The sequence below is a fragment of the Oncorhynchus kisutch genome, linkage group LG4 (assembly GCF_002021735.2).
Source record: "Oncorhynchus kisutch isolate 150728-3 linkage group LG4, Okis_V2, whole genome shotgun sequence".
NCBI lineage: Eukaryota > Metazoa > Chordata > Actinopteri > Salmoniformes > Salmonidae > Oncorhynchus > Oncorhynchus kisutch.
In genome coordinates this window covers 36,530,976-36,546,779 of record NC_034177.2, presented here as the reverse complement: position 1 = coordinate 36,546,779, position 15,804 = coordinate 36,530,976, and the positions used below count along the sequence as shown (strand labels likewise).

General features: G+C 40.8%; 1 protein-coding gene across 1 annotated transcript in view; it reads left to right on the top strand.

Annotated features, from left to right (window-relative positions):
- The window catches only part of LOC109889490 (CD44 antigen-like), a 45,425-nt gene extending 30,590 nt beyond the window's left edge, over positions 1-14,835 (top strand). Inside the window, exons 3-8 of the mRNA XM_020480940.2 lie at positions 1,780-1,919; positions 3,063-3,143; positions 7,158-7,610; positions 10,205-10,294; positions 10,983-11,061; positions 11,167-14,835. Of these exons, the coding sequence (XP_020336529.1) occupies positions 1,780-1,919; positions 3,063-3,143; positions 7,158-7,610; positions 10,205-10,294; positions 10,983-11,061; positions 11,167-11,383 (1,060 nt within the window). The 3' untranslated portion in view covers positions 11,384-14,835. The remainder of the gene's footprint in view (positions 1-1,779; positions 1,920-3,062; positions 3,144-7,157; positions 7,611-10,204; positions 10,295-10,982; positions 11,062-11,166) is intronic.
- The last annotated feature ends 969 nt before the right edge of the window (positions 14,836-15,804 follow it).

Below are 15,804 nucleotides of genomic sequence, written 5' to 3'. Positions count from 1 at the left end.
GTGATTTAAAAAAAACACATTTCGGCCATACTTAGCAGCTTAAAGCTGAATTGCAGTACACGGCACATACAAGTATCTCAAAACACTTTAAAAACAAAACAAACATCATTAAAATAATATGAAGGATGTGAGTATGCAGAAGATCTGGACTACTAAGTTCTCAGTACGTTACTTCACACCTCCAACAGATAAAGAGACAGTTAATAGCACAAGGTTTGAGCAGAGGGAGGTGCAGGTGGTCAACAGGAGGAGCTGAGCAGTTAGATCAGGTCGTTCAGGGGCAGGCAGGTAGCTCAAAGAGTCTCCACGTCTGTCTTCTCTGTAGTGGTAGGACACTTGTAGAATGAGATGCAGTTTCTATTTTAGCTCCACATGCAGGATTCAGTCAACACATAACTTCGGAGAAATACTCTTGAGCAATGAATTCCTCACTGCCTACTTGTCACTGTATTGTAGACCCACTCTTGGATCGAGACCGTAGAAACATCCCAATGTACTGAAATCAAAACAGCTTGCATTATTTACTTGCCGACTTTCAAAAGCTGGTTTGCAATTAAATCTTGGGAAGGATGTTTTGTTTGTTTATCCAGACTAAATCTATACTAATGTGGTATTCAAAAACAAAAAGAAAGTAAATTGATAAATAAAAAAACTTAAATATTTCCATATTTACAAAATATACAGGGGCTCTCTGCCTAGGCTGCCAATAGAGTGCCATGGCAACTGTACAACTTATGCTGGTGAAGTTGATATGCTGATAACCAGTACTAGCTGGTCACCAGAAAAACCAACACCAGAGTGCCTAATTATTTAAGACAATATATGATATATCAAAAGGCCTGCAAGTCACATTTTGCTGGCTTACAAAGTGATGTTTCATTCCTATCAGTATCCAGACAGAGTTGGGATATCCAACAATTGAAAGTGTTCAGTATGAATGCCAGGGTTAGGATGATGACTAATTGAGACTATCTAAACTGGACAACCATTTCAGTAACGGTGCAATCAATCAAACTAACAGATTGGATTCGTTTAGAAACAAAAATGTAATTTTTATTTGTGTAGCATACAATTGATGAATCAATCAATGTACATGCAAAAACACAGATATTGAATTTAAAGAAATCTAAAAATCTAACTGCAATAGAGGATGCTGGGAAATTTGATAATGATGGGACATGGTTTTACCATGCTTGGGCGTAGTTTTACCATGCTTGTCAGACCAGCTTGACCAACTAGACCATGCTTGACCAGCATGGACCAGTTTGGTCACCAGCATACCAGCATCACCAGCATACCAGCATCACCAGCATACCAGCATCACCAGCAAACCAGCATGAGCTGGTCACCAGCATCACCAGCTAGATCATGCTAGTCAGACTAGCACTGACCAGCATAGACCAACATGGACCTTTCGGTTTCAGGGGGGTTTTGCAGGGAAAACGGTAATGGTCAATAAATTGTATGATTATGGAGCCTTGTATGGTGTTCCTTATCTCAACTTAAACACTGCTAGCAGTATTGATTTATTGTGTCAATACAAATTATTGTTTAACTTAATTTAGAATTTAATCTCCTATTTAGATCATGTACAAGCACCCACCAAACATAAAAAGTATTGTGTTATCTTGCTTCACCTCTACTTTAACTACATACTTTTTTACATATATTTGACATACATCTTGAGTATTGCTGATAATTCTGTGGTGTAAGCTACAAGCTAATGGCTAACATACTATAGCAATTGGATCTTAAATGCTATTTGCCATTTGATTCTAGATATGGTTGGATCAGCAACGGAAACACCACCATCCTCAGACAAAAGGCTCATGTTAACTGTGCCAACAACACGACTGGGGTCTTCTTCCATCAAGTCTCTCCGGAAAAACCCTTTGATGCCTTCTGTTTCAATGCATCAGGTGAGTTTTTCTTTTTTCATAGCTCATATTGACCAGGACCTGGTTTCCTAAAAGTATGTTAATGCTAAGATAATTGTTAGAACCTTTGTAGGAACATCATTAATTCTCAGAGCTGTTTCTCAAAACTATTGTTACTTAAGTGGAACTTGAAAACACTCATTAATTACCAACTGCCTCAGACCACTTATAGAACAGTGCGTTATTAAATGCTTTTTTGCCCTTCGTTTTATTGTCGTATAAAGCTGGTCTTCTTTTTAAACAATCTTTATTGAGAGTTGTCATTATATTGCGAGGAACTGGAGTTTTATCAGAATTTTTGTTCTGTTTTGTCCTCCGTTATTTGAATGATTTATACACAGAAGATCTCCGCGAAACCTGGAATTGAGATGTTTATCTGTCTCGGTGAATGCTGATAACTTCAGAATGACGTTGACTCGGCCTACAAATATAAAGATGCCAATGTTCTTTGCAATTGTTACAAACAAATAAAGGATAAAAATATGCTTCAAATTAAAACCGAGATGACTGCAATCAAAATATATATATATACATTATTGGATACATAGTACATTGGCCTACATATTTAACTCATATTAAAATCTATTTCATGTTCAACCGAGTTCTATTTTGATAATTGTAGGCTATTGTCTGTAATTGTTCAGTATATGTTTCATGATGTGGAAAAACAAATGTGAACAATGATGTCCCAAATCTGTGATTTAGTGCATTATTAAAGGCAAGCATTAGAAAAAGCATCAATATTAGCAGCCATATAGGTGATAATATTTCTCTAGGAGCTGATCCGTCGTCAGTATTGTGGAATAATTCCAATGTTATGCTAAGATTTGAATGGAGAAAGCTCATCCAAGATTAGCGCTGCCTTTCTCCCGATCCTACCAGTATCGACACATGCTCCAACAATGCACTTAGTGAAAGTTCTCCCTATGTGGTGATTTGGGAAATGTATGTGTCTTCCGAAAACCGGGCCTAGTTTTGGCACAATGATCCCTTAAAACACACATAAATCTTAATGACTCTTCCCATCCTCGCCATTCCTAGAACTTGGACTATAACATGTGCTGAAGATAATTACACATTTGTGCTTTGTTCCTCATCCCTGATCCAAACTTCTGTTTTTGACAGAGTTGGCTGAAAAGAACTGTGATGCGGCCATCAACCCTGATTCAACAGGACCAGAGAGTGTTCAGGTGACAGATGCTGCAGGTCAGTCCTGTCTTTTTCACCAGTCACATCATCAAAATCATAACCTTTTCCATCTCCTCTGTATTTCATACAGTATGCCATTCCGCAGCTACACTTTGATTTATTAGGATCCCCATTAGCGACAGCTACTGTCCGACACGTAACGAAATAATCAAAAGACATTACAATCGAACATGTAGTGTGTATGCGCGTATATCAGTTACACATACTGTACATAAACACAACAAGTAGGTCACATGGGGGAGAGGCATTGTGCCATGAGCTGTTGATTTACTTGTTTTTTGAAACCAGGTTTGCTGTTCACGTCTGTATAATACTGTAGGTTTCCTTGAATGTGTTCTGGACCTGGGGTAAGTGGCTAGTGGGGTAAGTGTGTGTATCAGTGCTGTGTATAAGTTGACTATGCAAACAATTTGGAATTTCCAAACACAGTGATCTTTCTTATAAAAACAAGAAGTGACGCAGTCAGTCTTTCCTCAACTCTTAGCCAAGAGCACCTGGCATGCATAGTATTAATATTAGCCCTCTGATTACAATGAAGAGCTTGACGTGTCACTCTGTTCAGGGCGAGCTGCAGCTTAACTAGGTCTTTCTTTGCAGCACTTGACCATATGACTGGACAATAAAACAGATGAGAGAAAATTAGAGCCTGCAGGACTTTGTCGAGTGTGGTGTCAAAAAAGCGCAGCATCTCTTTAGTACAGACATACCTCTCTCCATCTTTACAACCATTGAACCTAAATGTTTTGACCATGACAGTTTACAATCTAAGGTAACACCAAGTCATTTAGTCTGCTCAACTTGTTCAACAGCCACACCATTCATTACCAGATTCAGCTGAGGTATAGAACTTAGGGAATGATTTGTACCAAATATAATGCTCTTAGTTTTAGAGATGTTCAAGACCAGTTTATTTTGGCCACCCATTCCATAACAAACTGCAACTCTTTGTAAAGGTTTTCAGTGACTTCATTGGATGTGGTTGCATTAGCTGTGGTTACTGATGTGTACATGGTTGAATCATCAGCATACATGGACACACATGCATTGTTTATTGCCAGTGGCAGTTCATTGGTAAAAATAGAAAAGAGTAGAGAGCCTAGAGAACTGCCCTGTGGTACACAACACTTTACATGTTTGACATTAGAGACGCTTCCATTAAAGAAAACCCTCTGAGTTCTATTAGATAGATAGCTCTGAATCCACGATATGGCAGAGGTTGAAAAGCCATAACACATACATTTTCTCAACAACAGGTTATGATCAATAATATCAAAGTATGCACTGCAATCTAACTGTACAACTCCCACAATCTTCTTATCATCAATTTCTTTCAACCAATCATTAGTAATTTGTGTCAGTGCAGTACATGTCGAGTGCCCTTCTCTATAAGCATGCTGAATGTCTGCTGTTCATTTGTTTACAGAGAAATAGCATTGTACTTTTAACAGTTTGCTAAGAGCTGTCAGCAAGCCGATAGGCCTGCGGTTAGAACCAGTAAAGGCCGCTTTACCACTCTTTAGTTGCGGAATGACTGTGGCTTCCCTCCAGGTCTGAGGACAAAGACTTTCCTCTAGGCTCAGATAAAAGACATGACAGATAAGAGTGGCTATAGAGTCAGCTACCATCCTCAGTAGCTTTCCATCTAAGTTGTCAATGCCAGTAGGTTTGTCATTACAGATCGATAACAATACTTTTTCCTCCTCTCCCACACTAACTTTACTAAATTCAAACTTACAATGCTTTTGTTGTTGGCATTTCCCACCTAAGTTTGCCCACTTTGCCAATGAAGTAATCATTAAATTAATTGACAACATCAACATCTGATTAGTTGAAAATGGAGTTGAATTTGTATTTTTGCTCACTATCTAGTAGTAAGTAAGCCTTGGACAAGTAAGCATTATCTAAGCCAGAACGGCCCATTCGGGCAGGAGCCTATGTCCTGATTCTGTAGCATATGGCAGCTTGATGTACAAGTATAGCCCCTGGACAGGGCCTACACTATCTTCCTCTGGAATTTTGGCAGAACTGCCAAAACTGTTACAGACCTATATCCATCCTGCCCTGCCTATCTAAGGTCTTCGAAAGCCAAGTCAACAAACAGGTCACTGACCATCTCGAATCCCACCGTACCTTCTCCACTGTGCAATCTGGTTTCCGAGCCGGTCACGGGTGCACTTCAGCCACGCTCAAGGTACTAAACGATATCATAACCGCCATCGATAAAAGACAGTACTGTGCAGCCGTCTTCATCGACCTTGCCAAGGCTTTCGACTCTGTCAATCACCATATTCTTATTGGCAGACTCAGTAGGTTTTTCGGATGACTGCCTTGCCTGGTTCACCAATTACTTTGCAGACAGAGTTCAGTGTGTCAAATCGGAGGGCATGCTGTCCGGTCCTCTGGCAGTCTCTATGGGGGTGCCACAGGGTTCAATCCTCGGGCCGACTCTTTTCTCTGTATATAACAATGATGTTGCTCTTGCTGCGGGCGATTCCCTGATCCACCTCTACGCAGACGACACCATTCTATATACTTCCGGCCCGTCCTTGGACACTGTGCTATCTAACCTCCAAACGAGCTTCAATGCCATACAACACTCCTTCCGTGGCTTCCAACTGCTCTTAAACCCTAGTAAAAGCAAATGCATGCTTTTCAACCGTTCGCTGCCTGCACCCACACACCCGACTAGCATCACCACCATGGATGGTTCCGACCTAGAATATGTGGACATCTATAAGTACCTAGGTGTCTGGCTAGACTGTAAACTCTCCTTCCAGACTCATATCAAACATCTCCAATCGAAAATCAAATCAAGAGTCGGCTTTCTATTCCGCAACAAAGCCTCCTTCACTCACGCCGCCAAACTTACCCTAGTAAAACTGACTATCCTACCGATCCTCGACTTCGGTGATGTCATCTACAAAATAGCTTCCAACACTCTACTCAGCAAACTGGAGTTTATCACAGTGCCATCCGTTTTGTCACTAAAGCACCTTATACCACCCACCACTGCGACTTGTATGCTCTAGTCGGCTGGCCCTCGCTACATATTCGTCGCCAGACCCACTGGCTCCAGGTCATCTACAAGTCCATGCTAGGTAAAGCTCCGCCTTATCTCAGTTCACTGGTCACGATGGCAACACCCATCCGTAGCACACGCTCCAGCAGGTGTATCTCACTGATCATCCCTAAAGCCAACACCTCATTCGGCCGCCTTTCGTTCCAGTTCTCTGCTGCCTGTGACTGGAACGAATTGCAAAAATCGCTGAAGTTGGAGACTTTTATCTCCCTCACCAACTTCAAACATCTGCTATCTGAGCAGCTAACCGATCGCTGCAGCTGTACATAGTCTATCGGTAAATAGCCCAACCATTTTTACCTACCTCATCCCCATACTGTTTTTATTTATTTACTTTTCTGCTCTTTTGCACACCAATATCTCTACCTGTACATGACCATCTGATCATTTATCACTCCAGTGTTAATCTGCAAAATTGTAATTATTCACCTACCTCCTCATGCCTTTTGCACACAATGTATATAGACTCCCCTTTTTTTCTACTGTGTTATTGACTTGTTAATTGTTTACTCCATGTGTAACTCTGTGTTGTCTGTTCACACTGCTATGCTTTATCTTGCCCAGGTCGCAGTTGCAAATGAGAACTTGTTCTCAACTAGCCTACCTGGTTAAATAAAGGTGAAATAAAAAATATTTAAAAAAGAAAGAACGGATTTCCTCAGATATTCACAACTAGGATGTCTGAGAGAATGCCAAGAGTGTGCAAAGCTGTCATCAAGACAAAAAGTGGCTACTTGAAGAATCTAAAATATGAAATATATTTTGATTTGTTTAACACTTTTTTGGTTAGTACATGATTCCATATGTGTTATTTCATATTTTTGATGTCTTCACTATTATTCTGCAATGTAGAAAATAGTACAAATTAAGTAAAACCCTTGAATGAGTCGGTGTGACTGGTACTGAATATCTTTGGTCTGTTTTTCACAAAGGTAAGGCCACAGGCCCTGAGGATGGAGCCCAGCCGGAGACCACCATCAACTCCGAGCCTGACACCCAGGACACCACCTCCGCCCCTGGAGAAAAGGGAGCAGAGAGCACCACTGAGGTAATGGAAGCATTGGACACAGACCAGCCTGCACCCACTGAGGCCAGCCAAGTAAAGTCAACAGCATGGGCTGAGGGTTATGCTTCAGAGGGGGCAGCCACAGAAAGCCGTGGCATAGGAATGACGGTTGAGGGGAATGGGACCCAGAAAGCCAGCCCCACTGAGCACCCTGGGGTGGTGGTCACTGAGATGGAAGAAACAACTGTGTCTGGAATGTTGCCTTCTGGCTCAGATGAGGAGGGGGCCTCTTCTATGGCACCATCTGTTAAAGAGCCAGGAGAACCACAGGGCCGGGCCAGAGAGGAGGATTTACAGGAGAAGGAGGTGGAGGTAGGAGGTAAGGAATGACTGTTTGTAACATACATAATATTACATACAGAATGCTGCTTTTTGCTTCGTCGTTCAGTTTGGTATCTTGAAGAAAATGATTACAATTTATTTCAATAAAATAGCACCCTTTAAAATACAAATACATCTCAAGTAAATAATCTCATGTCAGAACAGTAAAACATAACATTTATAAAACATGTTTGTCATAGGATGTTTGTCATAGGATTGCTGTGACAGGATGACAGCTCACCACCACAAAGCTTCCCCTGAGCCTAAAAATAATCAGTTTCAATACTCAAGTGCAGAATTTTCAAAGGGTAGAATGTCCTTAGGTACATTAATGCATTGCTTCTGGCAAAATGTTGAACCAGCAACCTTTGTCCAGTCAGTGTTATCACCTGTGAGAGAGCAGTGAGTTTGTGTGAATACCTTATGCTATTTTTAGTGCTACGTTGATATTGGTTACTGCATTGTTGGGTTTAGAGCTAGCAAGAAAGGCATTTCACTGTACTTGTGCACGTGACATTAAAACTGAAATATTTCTATACAGTAAGATGTTCTTCTTTAGACACCTGGTGACACCCCAGAGAGAGAAAAGTGGTGGGCTGTGGATAGGAAGCCTAAACTAAAGACACACTCTAAGACAATTTCAAATATCACATTTAGCCTAATATAAATATATTTTGCTGACTTTTATTCCAACAAAAAAACACCAAATCAGACAAATCTCCACGATGAAACCTTTAATACTATGATATTAATCTATATAAGAAAAAAAATATATCCTAAAAGTTGTACAAGACTTTTACAGATGTATCAACTAAATATCTTCAGTTCTACTGGACGGAACAGTTGTGTTATTCATCAACGCCATGTAAGAACTGGTCTAGCCAGAATCACTAAAACACATCACTATAATGTCACTTCTCTTCTCTGTCCGTACTGTACTTCCCTACTGTTTCCAAGGCAACTCAAACATTTAGTGCTTTGAAGGTGATTCATTTAATCATATGAATCTCTAAATATACTGCACATCTGCAAGTTCGTCATTCTCCTCAAAACTTCTGTCAAGATGTATTATCATGCAATCTCTAATACAGTCTTCTCAGCTGAGATGTTAAAAGTTGATATTAAAAAAGTGAAGAGCAGAACTAACACTATATTTACCTTTTGAAACTGAATGACTTTTTGACATTTAGAACTATCCCTAACATTTTCTTGGAAGTGCTGCCTCTGAGAACTTAGAGAAGGATTCTTATAACAGATAGCCGACCACCCACACACAAGTTTGGTCTGACTCTGGAAAGTTAGAGAACTAAGCTCGCCCCCTGGTGTTGGGGTGTGAAAAGGATTGTGGATTAAAACTCAGAACTCTCACTTCAATATCCACTGTTGTTTGTAGCTCACTATGTTTGGGCATTTAGTGTTATATAAGACAAATGGCAATAGTTATAAAGGCTATAACCCACTTTATAGAAAAATGTTCAAGTGCAAGGAATCATTTGTATTTACATAGTCAGCTCTGGTTGCTGAAATAAGAAGCTAAAATCAAAACGGTAGGGCTGTGTTTTGATTACATATTCCATAGAGACTTGAAAGTTTGTTTTTCTGTGCGTGTCCTCTGAGGAGTTGGTTTGAAGAGGGCTCCCCCGGTTGTGACCAGATAAGGGAGAGGGGGAAAGAGAGGAGCACTGCTAAACTACTGACAGTGCCACAGAATGACTCTTCCTCACAACTCTTTGTCTGCACTGTCTCAAATTCTCAATGCTTTATGTGACCTCTCTCTGCATAAATGCATAAATGGTTTAATGTAAACTATTTATGGTACTGCCGTGCACCACTGAGTTATATATTCATCCTGAATAGTGAAATCCAGGTTGGGTTATAAAATAACATCTGCTGCCTCACTAGCTTTCATTATGTATCACATTATGGTTGGATTCTTATTATTGCATTATTTTCTGTATTTTGAGACAGTTTCTAAGTGGTAGAGAGGAAGACAGTAGGAAGGATGGACATGGGGGTTGATCCGGTAGAGGACATAGGCCTATTTCTATGGGGAATAGCTGCCCATTCAACCAAATCATGCACTACCTTTCCACCAGAGCCCTGTGTGAGGAATAAGGTGACATTGATTTACCCTATGAGAGAGAATCTCAGATCAAAAATCACAACCTGTTCTGTGACTGGTTAAAGTTATGGGCAGTTTATTACATTTCTCTCTTTATTACACTTGGCACAATGTCACTTACTCATCAATAATTCATAAATCACGTTATAATATTCCATGAACAGATTCACACAGGTGACCAAATTACTCAAGATTTTACTTCTGGGTTACATAGACAAATCACTTTTCAAATGAAATGTTGGCATTCACTCTCAGGTTCCAACTCTGCCCCAAAGGAACAGTTCTGCGTTCCTTAGTATGTTCTGTGCACTCCACAGCTAATAAATCAGCCCTGTAGTAGCAAATGATTCCTGGTCATCAAATGATTATATTCATCACATGATTCCACAAGTTGGCATCTATGTGTAAACCATGTGTGAGGCGTTAGAGATGTTTGTTTAACACTGTCTCTCCCTGTTATCCCCATAAAGCCTCCACGCAGCCCATTCCTAATGGGAAGATGAATCCAGGTATGGGAGCAGACCCTACTCCAGCTGGGCAGGAGATCAGTAGCACACCCAGTGAGTGGCCCACTACCCCTAATAACGCTACTACATGGATGGGCATGCGGCCCACCGCCCACCTTTCGAAGGTCCTCATATTGTTTTACTCCGTCGGGGTCTCAACTTCCTGTTGCGAGTTTGATTAGTAGACCACACAAGGTGCAATTTTGAAATGTGCGTTGTGCATCAGCAGTTTTCCTCTTGTTATGTCAGTCACTGATAGTCACTTAATTAGCCCATGTCAGCTAACATTAGTTTAGGGGACAGCAATCTAAACGTGTAGTTATCAAGGTCGGATTACTGCCTGGGGGGCCTCCATTGATTTTGTTAGTTATTCTCACTCTGATATCATATTAAAAACAGCTCACTTTCCTCTCCACCCATGGTAAAATGAGTAATGGGGGATTGGCGGCAGCGGCACAACTGCGGCCCCTCATGATGAGGTCAGATCTTTTGTAACCCTCCCTCTATCAAAGTTACCAATCCCTGCTCTACTAGTAGTAATAATACTTTTATTGTACATGATATTAGTGATCCATGTAGTAATGTTAATGTCATTTTAATGGATTATATGGTTTAATGGATTAATAATGGAGAAAATAATGACATTTATATAGCGCTTTTCAAATCACATTGTATAAGGGTACAAATTAAGAGACATTTGCTACACATCATTCAACTTTTATCATTATGTTCCTCTATGCAGATTGGCTGATCATTGTGGGAGTGCTTGTGGCACTGGTTGCTATTCTCCTCACGTGTTTTGTTGTGGTCAAGTATAAGAGGTAGGTCTCACTTCACCGGTCCGAATTCTGGTCGAAAAATCTCTCTCTCTGTTAGATGGTAACAGCAAACTAATGTGTACACTCTTCCCTCTTTCTGTCTGTTAGCTGGTGCGGTCAGCAGAAGACCCTGATGATCACCAACAAGGATGGGAATGAGGGTAACGGTGCGGCGGCGGCGTCAGTGGCTAGCTCCCGCGCCCAGGAGAGAGAGCAGGAGATGGTGACCCTGATGAATAAAGAGAAGATCCAGGAAAACGGAAACAAGGAGGAGTTCACCGCCATCACACTGGAGGAGTCCCCAGAGAAAGAACAGCTAGCGTGAGAGAGTAGAGGAGACAGGGAGACAGGGAGACAGAGAGTGTGTGAGTGAGTGAGTGAGTGAGTGAGTGAGTGAGTGAGTGAGTGAGTGAGTGAGTGAGTGAGTGAGTGAGTGAGTGAGTGAGTGAGTGAGTGAGTGAGTGAGTGAGTGAGAGAGAGAGAGAGAGAGAGAGAGAGCAAGTGAGAAAGAGAGAGAGAGAGAGAGAGAGAGAGAGAGAGAGAGAGAGAGAGAGAGAGAGAGAGAGAGAGAGAGAAGAATAGCTATGGGGGTCATGACACTGGGGCAGGACTAGAGAGAGGCTGGGTGGGATGGAGACGGACACTTTGGCCTGGGACCAACCAGACGGACACGCTGAACATACCAGCTGGGGTTGGGGTGGGTGCTTTGTAAATGGAAGTGGTGGGTAATGCTGTATTGATTCTGTTTGTTGTTTTATTCTGGTGAGTATGGCTGGTTTGCCCCACCTACTTTTTACTAAGGTACAACATCTGAAACTGGACCGACCCTTTCCCTGTCTGTCAGATGAGCTAGATAGTCCCTTAAAACCAAGAGGAGAAAAATTATGCTTTATAGCTTCCTATGTCACGGTGGTTAGAATGGGATAACTTTCAACAGCAGGGGTGTCAACCCAGGCTTCTGGAAAGACACAGAGATACACACCTGTTGATATTCACCCCTGCCTTTCAATCAGGGTCTAATCTAAATCTGAGAAAATCATACTGGCTTCTCTAGCCAATAGGTAACATTAATAAAACATTTGAGTGCCAGGTTGAAATGAACCCTGCAGACCCTGGATAACTGGAGGTTGACAATGACAACCCTGATCTAAAGCCTGATGTATGTTTTGCTCTAAGTGGAGATGTTGAAGGTGTGTGTGTGTGTGTGTGTGTGTGTGTGTGTGTGTGTGTGTGTGTGTGTGTGTGTGTGTGTGTGTGTGTGTGTGTGTGTTTGTGGGGAGAGATAAAGTGGGTTCATAAAGTCACAGGGATATGGTGTGAGTTTTAAAGGTGGGGGATGGGGGAGCTTGGATGCCCTCCAAGTTCAATAGGGGATTCAGGTTTGAAGGACATTGTTGATACTGTGTCACTCAAATCTTTTGAGGCATTGGGTTGGAAAATAGACACACACACTCACAGAAATGTGAAAACTAAACAGACATGGGTGGATAATTTGGCTCAATGTTCATGGGATTCATATTGTTTCTGATGATGGATAAATGTGAGATGTTGTGGCCCACTGATGTCGTTTCTTTTGATATTAACCTTGTGTATATTTCACTTGTTTCCTGTGGATTGCGGTTTTATTTTGTTTTTACAAGAAAACACAATATTACTATTTAAATTTGTGCAGTTTGGATATTATTATTATTTTTTGCTTCTGTAAATAATGTATGCGTGTTTTCCAAATGGCTTAGAAATAGTGGTCAATCATCATTTTGGCATGCACATGCCCTTTAATGATTAAAGAAAATCTGCTATATTTGAGTTATTTAATCAAATGCAGAATTTAAGGAGGTGTTCAGTTGTGATAGAGCATTTGCAGTAGAGTGGATATTGTATGAATCAACTTCATGTACAGTATTCAAGACTGTGCATTTTAAATACCTTTATTATGATGTCAATTAACATGGTCTGTATACATGATTAAGTCATGTTGGATAGCACACAGGATTGTATAGAACATTTGGATGTTGGGGTTCACATGAATTGTACCATATAATTCACTTCATACTATATTGACGGAAGCGTGCAGTCTACAATGACCTAGCATTGTGTAGTAATGCATTAAACTGTGATGAATATCATCCAATGGCACCTAACAGATAGAGTCCTAGGAGTGCTGGAACACCTGCCCTTTTGCCCTCCTATGAAAAATGTGTCCTTTTGGTTGGTGGTGTTTTTAAAAACTAGTTTATTTTTCTCACTTGTAACTTTAAATGCAATGAATTTAGTTTTAAAAGTAGATAATTTCTCATGAACTCATTAATCTTGAAAAAAAGTCCTCTGCCACCGGAACAGTGCGTTGCTGCGCTTGTCCTCGTCACATGCACAAGCTTCCAACCTGTTATAATATTATATTACAATATGTAATATGCATAAATATTTGCAGTGTACAAACTTATTAACATGAGCAACAGGAATTACATGTATGCTAAATGGTGGCCCAAAATATCTATCTGAAAGCCACTCTTCCAATAAGCCATGCCTCCAATCTGATAGGTTGCCACCTCCACAATATATTATTCAAAAGGTTCATAATTGAACCCCCCCCCCCCCCCCCCCATCATAAAAAGGATCTGGCTTGAACCTTTAACACAAGAGTTCCTTGAATACCCTTTTCAACTGGAACGGTTCCGCCGGTGTGGCAACCCAAATGGTTCTTCCAGGCACCTTTACTTCTAAGAGAGTACATTAGCGTTGATCAGCTGATATAGACTACCCACCACAGGAGTGATTCTAGGCACGCAAAGAAGTAGATTCTTTCTAACTCACTTTCTGGGTTTTTTTGTAAAATGAAAAAAACATTTAGTCTGGCTACAGGAGCAGTAGAAATGTATGAATGGAATTAAGGTTGATTTTTTATTTGACTTTGAACACCTGCTCCATCAAAGGTCTGTGCATTGCCCAGGCACCCAATAACAATTGCCAACATAACAACCAATCTACAACCCTGAGGAGTGACTGCCTCCCTCACTGACTAAACTATTACAAATGACCAGGACACACAGATATTACAGAAATGGCAGTACAGTTAAACTCCAAGAACAGCTCTGGATTTGTAACAAAGGAACAGAGGCCATCTTGTTTCTGTGGCTTTCCCTTTTATGTGCACCAGATGGAGGGATCAAATCAAAACAAATGTTATTCGTCACATGCTTTGTAAACCACAAGTGTATATGAACAGTGAAATGATTACTTACAGGCCCTTCCCAACAAAGCAGTGAAAAAATATTAGAAATAATAGAAAAATAGAAAAATAATAACATGAAAATAAATGCACAATTAGTAAAAATAACTTGTATGATTGTATGTGGGATGGAGGGTAATGAATGCATGTGTCTCTGGCCAGGAGCTCTGTTTCTCCATACTAATCCAGTTCCCAAAGTGCCCATTGCTCCACACATCTGAGTGATTACATATTCATCTTCATGCTGAATTTTTCTTTCGTAGGCAAATCACTTCTATGTGTGGTTTTGTGTGGGTATTGTGACAGTACATTTGTCATGCCTTTTCAGTAAGAGGCAACCGATTTGAATCACTCTTTGTGTCCCAAGATCTTTGAGGGCTTTTTGCCTCCATTTTTGTTGTTTTATTTTGTTGCTTTTATGCGATTCACTTTGAGAAAAATGTGCAAATCATTTAGTGTAGGAGTGTATAATGATGAATTAACAAAACTTTGTTAATGATAAAGATTTGTAAAGTCATGGATGAAATAAATGTGTATAGAGGAAATGATTGATTGTGATGTTCATTCAGTGAAAAAGGGTGAGAGAGGGAGAGGGGGGGAGAGAGAAAGAAATAGAGAGGGAACGGAGAGAAAAGGCCTGGAGCGCTGTTCGGGAGCAGGAGGAAGTATGGTTGCCATGACATCCATGTCATGAGGTAAGAGTATGTTTAACCCAGGCAAGATAGAGAGACAACAAGACGAAGACAGCCATTTTGAAAGCTGGAATGGGCATGTTCTTGAACGTGGCTGTGAGTTTGTGATTTAATCGTGAAAGGCTAAACCAGTCTCATATGGCTACACTTAAGATAAGCCATCCAATATTCTAAAATAGGTAGGCTAAGTATTCTTGGTGACAATACAACACAAAAAATTGTGAAAGTCTACACAACCCTTGCACAATTTAAAATTAAATCTTCAAAGGAATTAAAGATGAAATGCAGCCTCAGAATATGAGGTCTCCAGTTTGCACATAGTCCAGTGTATTGTTTTTTATGTGTTATTTAACAACTTACATTGTTACCCCAGGTAATCTTAGGATTTATTACATACAGTCGGGAGGAACTATTGGAAATAAGAGCAACGTCAACACACCAACATTATGACCAGGAATACGACTTTCCCGAAGCGGATCCTCTGTTTTGCCCACCACCCAGGACAATGGATCGGATCCCAGCCATCGATCCAAAACAACGACGCTGTAGAAGGGGCAGACGGAGCGGTCATCTGGTCAGACTCTGATGACGGAAACATCGCACACTGCTCCCGAGCATACTACTCGCCAATGTCCAGTCTCTTGACAACAAAGGTAGACGAAATCCGTGCAAGGGTAGCCTTCCAGAGAGACATCGGAGACTGTAACGTTCTTTGTTTCACGGAAACATGGCTCACTTGAGACACGCTATCGGAGTCGGAACAGGCAGCTGGTTTCTTCACGCATCACGCCGACAGAAACAAGCATATTTCTAGTAAGAAGAAGG